The 11,028-nt window shown below is 37.3% G+C and overlaps 1 protein-coding gene and 1 pseudogene across 1 annotated transcript; both read right to left on the bottom strand.

Moving 5' to 3' along the window:
• Positions 1–965: 965 nt before the first annotated feature.
• Positions 966–6,038, bottom strand: LOC107954874 (GTP-binding protein At3g49725, chloroplastic). Its single transcript, XM_016890559.2, has 13 exons — positions 5,401–6,038; positions 5,246–5,310; positions 5,092–5,154; positions 4,899–4,988; positions 4,700–4,812; positions 4,253–4,321; positions 3,533–3,677; positions 3,353–3,408; positions 3,201–3,251; positions 3,016–3,070; positions 2,863–2,919; positions 1,936–2,055; positions 966–1,864 (listed from the first exon to the last, which is right to left on the bottom strand). Exons 1-13 carry the CDS (start codon positions 5,762–5,764, stop codon positions 1,322–1,324), a joined length of 1,791 nt encoding a protein of 596 aa, XP_016746048.1. The 5' UTR covers positions 5,765–6,038; the 3' UTR covers positions 966–1,321.
• A 113-nt stretch (positions 6,039–6,151) lies between these two features.
• LOC107954875 (squalene epoxidase 3-like) lies at positions 6,152–11,028 on the bottom strand (annotated as a pseudogene).

Below are 11,028 nucleotides of genomic sequence, written 5' to 3'. Positions count from 1 at the left end.
ATTGCTCAATTTTTGATGCTGGGTTAACAGATTGCTTAGAGGTAGTCAAAGCTATCCAAGAAGGTTACTTTGTGTCTTCGAATTCGACTTTGCATCGGTGAATTCAACAAATGCTACAAAGTAGAAATCAATGGGTGAAAAGGCTTGTGTTTAGAGAGTGTAATCAAGTTGCTGAAGTTATAGCCAAAATGTCTTTTGTTGGGAAGGAGGATATACAAGTGATCAAAGATGTACCTAGGGAGTTAATTGACTTTCTTAGGTATAACAAGGGTTTAGGTGTTTTTGTTCACTTCAGTTTGATATAGTATTATTATGTTATTATAAAAAAAAATATATAAGTAGAAGAGGATTAAAGATTTGGACAGCCTGGAAACTCTCTTTCTTGACATAAAAATTCAGAGAAAATCCTAGGAAAAGAAAATTTTAATGTCAAACGTAATTTATTAAACCAGAAAAATAAAAACAGAAATATCAGCGCAAGCAGCCAACATTAAAAATATACTTTATAAACATTGTCAAAATTGTGTAATCGATTGCCAATTTCTAGGTTCGAATGGGGATAGTGGTTCTTTAGTTTTCATGATAAAACCAAAAAATTCAACATTTCTCTATTTTTTAAGAAAAAAACTGACATAAATAAATTACTTAACCATGCCATGCCTTCTCAAGAACATAAAGTTACAAGTCAATCGTCTAAAAATAAAATTGAAATAAACTTTAAAGATGTTTGTTTAATTTAATTAAAATTAAAGATTGTATAATAACATTTTCACGTGAAATAAAGTAAGGACTGATGCCTACAAAACTATAGTTTTTAAGATTCTCTTAGTTTTTTATTATAGTTTTGCGCAAAGCTAAGATCTCTATCTCAGACTGAATGATCTGGGTCGTCACGCTCGCTTTGTGTTATTAGTGTCAATAGCGCGTCGGTGTGGTAAACGAGGTCGTTATGAGCATGAACAATCTTTGGGTTAATATGATTTTTATTATTGTTCGTGTGCACAAAATCTAAAGATTTGGGATTCAAACCTTTTAATAAGTACAATTTTGCAAGCAAAGGAAGTGCATCACATTCTACATTAAATATACAACAAAATTTGAGCTCTCATGCAGCATAATCCAATGCCTGGAAACTCTGTCTTCATTGGGAGATCCATAACTCTGAACTCGACCTAGGGAAACGGTGAGATTCATCTCAAGTTGCTCTCCGGCTTATTCATCATCTGTGCCATCAGGGCTTTCACCAGTATTTTGATGATGGTGTGTGTGATATGCTGACAGTCACCAGAGGTGAAGAAAATGAACTGCATTTGCCTGCTGTTTATTGCTCAACTGCTACCTCTTCGTCCTCTTTTCGAGGGGGCCTCCATTTTCGATCGATGTAACTGTTTCCCACTACTTTTTCAGACTTCAGCTGGTCATCTTGCACCTTGAGCTTTTCATCTATAAGTTCCAATAGTTCTTGCAAGCCCACGCCGGTTAGTGCAGACACTTTGACATGAGGAACATGCTGAGGTTGAGATTCGGAATCTTTTTCCACCTTACACTCATTGGAGGTCTCAGCTTGCTGCTGTTCATTCAGGGTATTCCAGTAGTCATCCGCGGTGTCGTCCTCTGACAACAGCCAGCCATCAGAGTAATCGTCTTGCTTGTCATCCATGGTCTGTTGAAGCTCTCCAAGTGAAGGCTTCAATGCATCACTACCATCAACTGATTTCCCATCTAATAGCTCAAATGCCACATCACAATCTTCTCCTGGAGAATCTTTAGTCTCACCATCTTCTGCAGCTGAGAAATCGCTCATCTCAACATCTTCACCATCATCCATATATTCACCAGCACCCATTTCTTCTTCATAATCAATCTTAGCAGATTGTAAAGTTAGAAGACATAATTTTTATTGTTGTTTTTGGAGAGGAAAGAGTGGTAAAATACCTTGTTCCAGACTTCAATCATGTTCTGAAGCTTCTCCTCTGACACTCCAATTTGCTGAAGAACTTGCAACACCGTGGACCGATGTTCATCATGGTTAGGTGCAGTGCAATCTATTACATGCTGCATAGTTATTAGAAAAATCCATAAGCAGGCAGGACAGAAATCTTGATTCTCTGACTCAGGAGATAATGTTTCACATAAATTACACGTCCAAAGAAAGAAACTTCAATTATTCTGAAAAAAGGACAATTTAAACATGTTTCAAGGATCACTCATCAGAGTTTGCTGATCATATTTATTATTTACAGTGGCCAATTGACCATATGAAGAAAAATTCATTTAGAACCAGACTACTCAAAAGAAAAGCAAAAACAATAACAACAATAATAACAGTGAGTGACAGCAAACCCTTGATTGCATAATAATTGACCTCTTAAAGAGGATATATCTGGGTGATAGAAGATTTGGCAAATGCAACACTACTAAAGAGGGTAAAAAAGTTGCTTGGGAAAATCAGGTGTAAGGAAGAAAAGATTAAAGGCAGATATCAATATTCTTTAACCAAGATACTGCCCTTTCAAGTTTCAATTCTTTCGTAATAGAATCTACTTGAAAGTCATTTCTCAATAATTCATTGCTTCGCAACAAAAGAATATGTAACTTCAGAATTGTAAGGATAAAATTAAGTTACTAAGAAATATTCTCTTTCTTTTTTTCTTTTTAATTTATTTGGATTTTAGAACTGTATACAGCCAAGATAAGGTTCGATGGTGTTAATCAGCTTTGATTGATCAAAGATGATCAAAAGGTCAGCATCTTTAAAAGAATCTGCTTTTATAAATAGACAAAGAAGAAAAGAAAGTCGAAACTACAATTTACAATAGACAATTTTTTTTTTTTTTAAAGGGAAAGTTTATCCGTTCATACCACAAGGAGGTTAGCCTCCAGCACCTCTTCCAAGGTTGAATGAAATGCTTCCACCAACTATAAGAGCAATATCCATCAGTGAATGAAGACCGAAAATAACAAAAAGGGGAAAAATATAATCAATGACACATATACTCAATGATTTTCAGTTACCTGTACTGGCAGATCAGATATGAATCCCACAGTATCACTAAGAAGCACTTTCCTCCTGAATTATTATGTGCATAATTAGATCAATTGCATAAGATTGTAATCTCGTCAATGATTAAAAAGCATGTTTATATTTGATTGCCAAAATTTGTGAGAGAGGAAATTAGATTAGATATGGACCAACTCACCCTGAAGGAAGAACAACACTTTTTAATCTAGCATCCAATGTTGCAAACAATCTGCACAAAGCCATTGCCTCCAATTAGGCAAAAACATCCATCCTTTTACTTATAACAAAGAATTTAACTTCGAGGAAAAATTGTTTTAAAGAAAAATATACCTTGCATCACTATACAGATTACTATCTGAGAGTGCACTAATTAATGTAGACTTCCCCTGTTAATTGAGAAAAAGGGTAAATGTTGAGCATGAGAAAATAGAGGGAAAAAACACAAGATATCTCTAACTTGTTAGTCTGGTTGAAACAAAATGCAGATTAGGTCAGAATTTGGCCACCTACAGCATTTGTGTATCCTACAACAGCAACAGTAGCTAAACATCGGCCATCAAGTCCACCTCGTTTCTTACGAGCTGCACGTTGCACAGCTCGGGTACGGCGAACCTCTTCAATCTGGGATAACAAATGATTCCGCCGCTCCAAGATTCTGAGAATAAGTTCCAGTCAGCGAACATATAAACACACACTGAGTTAATAAGGATTATGATAACAGAGCACAGTAAATAGTGGCTAGTTATAAAAGAGCAACATACAGAGACTGAAAACAGGCATACCACAATCCAAATAGCCAGATCCAAATTGAGATGAGAGGACAAAGGATGAATAAAATAGTCAATATGGATAGCTAGAAACCTCTAATAAAAGAGCACGCATTTCATAGTCATCACCATCTTAGAAAGGAAGGGATATAATCAACAAGGCAATGCTAAAGCAGAATATCCTAAGCTCCCATTAATTAAAGAAGAGTAGACATTCTTGAATGTATTCAGTTATTATGGAGGGGATGGGGCATCTCCAGATAATAATAGAACAGACATTGCCCATTAAAAAAGAAATTTCAAAAATCAAGAACAACTATAGCATGCATATAAAAATTCACATGGTATCCAGGTCATCAGACATTTGTGAGTACATAAGCATCTGAGACAGCTTCACACACACACACACACACACACACACACACACACACACACACACACAAATGTAGCATAAAGAACAAACCTTCGGCGTTGAAGCTGCAGTTCAGTTTCTCCAGCACCACTGATGAAACCACGACCCCCACTTCCTCTCCTGCAACCAATACATATGCATAATCAAAACCATTTCTAAGAATAGACAATTATTAGTGACAAGCATTTATGTACATGACAAATGAATATGTTGAGGGGATAGAGAGAAATCAAAACTGTTTGAACTTTGAACTATGGAAACATTTCAATCTTCAAAAGGGAATATTGGAAAAAAGAAAAAACATTTACCCATTACCCCACCCTATAAAGTTAATTTCAACTTATTCTCAGGTCATAGTGTTTTTCCTATTTGGTTAAAAGAAAAAAGAGGAAGGATTTATAATCTAAGGCAGCTAGAATAATGGTCCAAATCATCTTGGAAATCTTCAAAGCTTTATAATCTAGTCCTATTTTGTTCTACAGGGAACTCAGGCTTCACCCTCGTGCACTAACAACTTCAACTTCTCCACTAGCTCCAAACGTATTGCGGCCGTCCAGCCCACGTACACGGACAAGTCTACTCTTCTTGTACATAAGAGCTGCTAACTCAGCCTGCATAATAGCAAGTGAAACAAGTCTTAGTGAAAACAGTGGAATTCAAAATGCGATGCCATGCCAAGTAAAGCCAGGAATTGCACCTGTAACTTGGCTTCCTTAGTGTGTGCATGAGCATTGAATATTTCTATTATAAGGCCAACACGATCTAAGACAGGTTTTCCCAAAATTCGCTGCCAAAGAAAATAGCAAATATATTAGCAAAACACATTACAGTACAGCTTGAGTTTCCATTGCCACCAAAAGAATGAGAGAAATTAGACAGCCAGTACTTGCCTCTAAATTACGTTGCTGTACTCCAGACAGGATGGTATTGACAAAAACAGCATCAACTCCATCCTAGTAAAACCATATGGTGATAGATAAGGTTTCCACAGTTGCATTAAAATCATAAGGTCGTTACGAAGAACATAAGAAGAAGCTGTCTTGCCTTGGACTCCAGAGCATTCAAATGGCATTTGATGTTTTCTACAGTTCCAGGTCCAAAATACGTGTCTAGAAATAAAAAATAAAAATAAAAATCAAGAACAAAACATTAAAGGAAGAAGTGACTAGAAACATGGTTAAACAAGAGAGTTGAGATACCAGCGCGGATTTTGGCAGATTTAAGAGAAGGGTTTTGGACAACAACATGAGGAGGCAACTCCTTATCGAAGAAATCAGAATGAAAGTAGCCATCACGTTGTTCCTCAAGGGAGTTAGCTAAACAAAGAGCCTCGTTGAGCTTGGCCTGCAAGAAAGTAGCGGGACGGAGACGAGGCTGGACGACGAAAAGGCGAGGTGGGTCAGATGGGTCCCTGCTGAAAACTGAACCGGCGGTGCTTTGATTGTCTTCGGAGCCTTGGTTCAAAGTTGAGTATGATGATGAAAGAATGCAAAATGAAGAAGAAGGAGAAAGTTGAGATCGGGACCTGAGGGAGGACCGCGACCAAGTGAGAATTCTTAACATTTCTCTGAAAATTGTTGGCTAATAAGAAAATTTTGCAGTTTCTAATGAAATAGAAAATGGCCCTGGAGTGGGACTATGGGAGGAACGTTCTTCTTTCGCTTCTCTAGTACTTGATCGAGGGGAGGGGTTCCGTAATTGGACGGTCGGTCATGTTTTAGCCCTTCAGCTTATAAAATTAAAACCCTCGGAGCCCATCTCCTACTTTTACTACGACTCCATGCCTGTCCAACCCATTCACCATTTTGAGGATCCAAAATTTGCTTTTTCGGCCTTGTGTTTTAGCAAGTAGCCCCATTTACTCAATATCATTTTTAAAGAAACTTTCTCTTTGTGTTTTGTTCAAGTGATATTTCTTCACTCAGTGTTTTGATTGTTGAAATCTATTTACTCAACAATGATGAATCTTTTCTTTTATTATTTCTCACAGTGTAATACAACAAATATAAAGTACATTGGTTTTTGCCACAACTTCTTTCATAAATGAATGAACAGTTCGCACAGTTGAACAATGTCCTAGGATGCACTCATCATTTATCAGTCATCCCACTAAATCTTGGGTGCTAAAAGATGACGCTACCATGATGGGGTAGATCAATCAACGGGCGGAGCTCGATATACTGCTGGAACAGTGGCAGGAAAGAACATTTGTCTCACTCCCTCTGCTTTGATTATGGGGAAAATAATACCTGATGCACTCTGCATGAATGAGAGGAAAAAAATATCATCGCAAGGTGGCGAAATCCAGTTCAACATACACAGATTTTATACTTTTAGCTTTGATTTTAACTTGAGCTAACACATATTAATGGAAACCTTTGTACCATGGTATCTATTGAAAATTTGTGTGGAATGTCAAATAAATTGTACAGTTAGAATATCTATTTCATACAAGTAGAGTGCGGTCCCAAGGAAAACAAAAGGAAGGAGCAAAGGTGAAAAGAGAGGCATCAACTGTATAAAGAATGGAATAATACATACCGAAATTAACCTAGCTCCAATTAGCATGCATCCAAGTGAAGGAAATGGTAAGAGTAGGAGACCAATTCCATAAATTGCCACAGCAAAGAAATGAAGAACTAGACTCAATGGGCAAGGATTTAAACCAGAGAGTAAAGCTACTGGTCCTGTTGAGAAATCACCCCCAAGGCTTAAATAGTCGAACAGGCTTCTCGCATTTCCGACCTTGCTTGATCAGGGGAAGCAGAAAACACCTTGTAAAGAGCACCGGCCAGCGTATTTATTGTAGAAGCCACAGGCTGCAGTACACCAAACAGAAAATTTTGAAAATAAGTAATAACATCTCTGATTCATTGTATATCTCCAAAGACCAATCAGGTTGGAAAGAAAAGGGGCATCATCAGTGGCGGAGCCAAGATGTTAATATTGGGGTGCCTAGCTAAAATTAGATATGCCACATAACAATCGATTTAAACATATAAACAATTGATTTTTGGGAGGGCTATAGTATATATACAAAGGGGGAAATTGCAAAAATATTAAACCTTGGGGAAGCCTACTTATATTTTTGGAAGGGCCATAATATATCTACAAAGAGCTAAATTGCAAAAATTTTAAACTTGGGGGGGGGGGGGAGGGCGGCATGGCCCCCCTGGGCCTCTACTAGGCTCCGCCATTGGGCAAAATGTCAGTGGTCGAACCTAGAATTGAAGAATTCTTTTTCTTTTATCTCAAGAACATTGCTAGACCATCAGTTCAGATTTTTGAAGATGACGCCAAAACCTAGTGATATTGAAACAAAACGAAATACACAATCCTAGCTAGTTGGTTAGAATCGAAGCATGTGAAGCCAACTATATGACATGGGGCACAAAGGAAATCAAATGGTGAAAGAGCTATTGTTACTAAAATAGGATCATAGAGTAAGCAGCCAACTAACCTTGCGTAACGTGTAAAATGATTCGAGATACTTAGCCAGGGAACCTGCATCATGAAGGTCATGCAGAGGCCTAAGAAGATCCCGAAGTACAACGATATCAGACAATGCGACAGTCATTCCTCCACCAGTTAAAGGATGACGCATGTTGAAAGCATCACCCATTAGAAGTGCTCCAAGAGTCTGATGAGGATCAGCTGGCATGCTTCTATTTGGCATGGTTCTAATATTACCTTTGTCAACAGCAGCAATGAAAGCTTCACAAAGCTCAGGTGGAACCTGAAACAGACACTCTATTAGATTAAACCAAGGTAACATGTGCAGAAACGCAAGGGATGCTTTAACACCAATAAAGGATTACAGTTGAATGTTCTGGTGAAACTATAAAGAAATAGGTACTAATCCAAAATCATGAATCAATCAACAATTAGCTGATTACCTGGGTTGCCACCATGGTCTTCAAATAATTTGCCATTTCTCCATTTGCAAGAGAAGGCACTTTCTTCCCTGGAACATCAAGCAAGCAGTGAACCTCTGTGCTACTGATCAGATAAAACAAGATAGGTGAAGGATCTGCTAGGATAACATGTCCGTGATTTGGAAATGGGAGTTTACAGTTCTCTAGGACCAAACCCACAAAACAAGAGGGCACATCTACCTGTTGAAAAGTTAAAAATGCTAAATTTACTTTCCTGCTAGAACATCATAAGAAACTGAGGACATGCAAATTAAATGATTTCATTTAGTATTCAAGCAGACAATGCAACTCTAAGAAATTATAGCCTGAAAGACGGGAGAAACCAAAAGGGGGCAGGCAGGGGCGCTGTCCCCCTTGGATAAAGTGGGTTTATTACAATTTTAGACCCTCATATTGTTTTGTAATATAATTTAACCCTTTTAGCATGAAATTTTTAAGTTTGGCCCTCCAACAATTTATATTCTTATCCTGGCCCCCAACGAAAATTTCTTGGCTTCACCACTGCCAAAAGATAACTGTCTCATCAACATGATTTTCTATATCATTATTAGATAAGATGACAAAGTATTCACATAACAAATAGAAAATGGTAACTTCACCTTTGGGTTGCAAAGAGAGCGACGTAGGTTTGAAAAGCAACCATCACATACAATCGTAGAGGAGCATAAGCTCTTAATTCTTGACCATCCTTAGTTTTGTATTGCACCCCCCTAACCTAATTGTTCCCTTTTCTTGAAGCAGAGATGTTACAGTTCCTTCTTCTAACCGCACACTGATAATTTTACATACGATGGTGAAAGAAGCTCAATTGCAAGCTCGTAATTCATTAACCTAAAAATGTAAAATGAAATATTACGCATGAAAAAGAATTGCAAAATCAACAATGCTGCAATTAGTCGGTCATTAATATGTATGTAGCACAAATCCGGGAAGCAAAAAAGATAACTTGGGAAGAGTGGCAGCCTTTTCTCTCATCCTCCGTATGAAACGCCCATTATGGAAGCTCCTCCCGGCAACATCTGCATGAAATTTCTTCAGGGGATATGACAACTTAGTATTTCTCCCATCCTTGAAGAGAGCATATCCAAGCACTCTTTGTGCATCAATTTCTTCCACACAATCTGTAACCAGAAGAGAACCAAGAGATATCATTTTTTTCTCTTTGAGTGAATCAAATAGGGAGAACAGATCCAACAAAAACCAAAGTTTGTTCACAATTTAATAGATGCATAACAATTTCAATGCATACCTTCAAGGCCCAATTCAGCTAATTTAAGGTATCCTCCAGGCTGCAGGAATTCCCCAACAATCCTGTCGGGTTCTGTCAAGTCTCTTTCTATCACACGAACCCGCCTTCCATCCTGAAATAAGCAATAAGACTGTAAGTAAATCAGCACTAAATAACTAAAAAACAATCCTTGCAAATGAACATCAGTTTAAGCCCTTCTATTATTCTAATGGTTGAGAAATCATCTGCAACCTTCCCCAAACAAAGCAAATACATGGAAAAGTAAAATTGCAAGGAAGTTCAAGTTGGTCTTAAGTTCTTGCCCTTAAGGGCAACCCATCCAGGTTATTCTAATTCTAGAATCTCTTCAATTGCAGTAGAATCTTACATAGAAAAGAAGACAACAATCAAAATGAAATCCAAATTGTTTCTGAGAATTCAGAGTTCAAATCAACAGTCAACAATCTGATTATTTACAAGTTAAATTCTAAACAATAGCCAATTACTCATTTGATCAAAAGATATAAATTTCCACTAAATACCAATAAAATTCTAAACAGAAATTATTAGTCAAACGAAATGTACAGTAGATAGATATCTTTTTCACTACGTTAACAAAGGCAAACTTCTTATTAACTCCAAGAACACCAATTTCGTGAAGAGTATCCATGAGTAGCTTACGTTCAGGCAATAATCAACTAAATTTCAAGCCAAAACAAACAAAACCCAGATTTTCAGTAACAATGAAATCTCGGTTAATCAAAAGAAACAGGAAAATGAGTAATCACTAAATTTCAATAATTACTCCAACATTCGACAAAATCAATCTATAAAAAAGAACACAATAACTTATAGCGCATAAGAAAAAATAATAAAATGACCTTGCCAAGAGTATGAGCAAGAGCAGCACCAGCAACGCCGGCACCGACAATGATGATATCATCGCCTGAATCATTTTCCGGGGAGCATTTTCCTGTTTCTGTGCCGGTAACAGTGTCAGTTTGGATCTCAAATTTCCTAGAACCTTTCTCGATTTTCTTCTCTCTATAGCTATCATCCCGCAAAATGAAAAGTAAAACAGAGCCAAAAAGAGAAACCAAGAATGTTCCCCCAATAATATAATTATAGAAAACCATCGTCATTCTCTTCAAAGGACGAAACCCAGAAGCGGAATTCACAAGAAGGGATATAGAGCTTTCTTGGTTTTTGTAGAAGCGGCAAGTGGTGGTAGCTTTGAAGGGTTTTTTTAGCCTTGTTTTTGATGGAAAACTCCGATATGTGGTGAATTTGAGAGATATTGTAGGAGATGGGAGCAGGAGCAGGGCCTGAGAAGGAAGGCGATGTTAGGATTATGCTAAGTAATGGCATTGAAGAAGATGAAATACTAAGGTTTAAAAAGCAAGTCTCGTTTTATTATTGTTCTTAACAAATTTACAGTTAAAACCCATGACTCTGTTCTTGTCTTCCTGTTTAAAGAAAAAAAATGTGGCTTTTACATGAAAAATTGAGAATTGAGAAAGAAAAAGCAGAAGTTAGAAGCAAAGTTGAAGGTAGAAGAGATGAAAAAGCACGGAGAGGAGGACACGGTGATGTCTGTTATTGATGAGACTCAAATAAAGTCACTTCTAAAGTAGCGAATATTTTGACCATTAAACCATCACATC

Source organism: Gossypium hirsutum, chromosome D11 (genome assembly GCF_007990345.1).
Source record: "Gossypium hirsutum isolate 1008001.06 chromosome D11, Gossypium_hirsutum_v2.1, whole genome shotgun sequence".
In the NCBI taxonomy this organism is placed as follows: domain Eukaryota; kingdom Viridiplantae; phylum Streptophyta; class Magnoliopsida; order Malvales; family Malvaceae; genus Gossypium; species Gossypium hirsutum.
Note: the sequence above shows the minus strand (reverse complement) of the source record. Positions and strands in the feature narration are given on the sequence as shown.

Bases quoted from the DNA above. Each gene is read 5' to 3' on its own strand.
- LOC107954874 (XM_016890559.2), bottom strand. From the start codon at position 5,764: ATGTTAAGAATTCTCACTTGGTCGCGGTCCTCCCTCAGGTCCCGATCT. The intron at 4,813-4,898 runs GTGCAATTCCTG...GCTATTATGCAG, and splicing joins CTAAGGAAGCCAAGTTACAG to GCTGAGTTAGCAGCTCTTAT. The intron at 2,056-2,862 runs GTATGAACGGAT...ATAACTATGCAG, and splicing joins TGGAGGCTAACCTCCTTGTG to CATGTAATAGATTGCACTGC.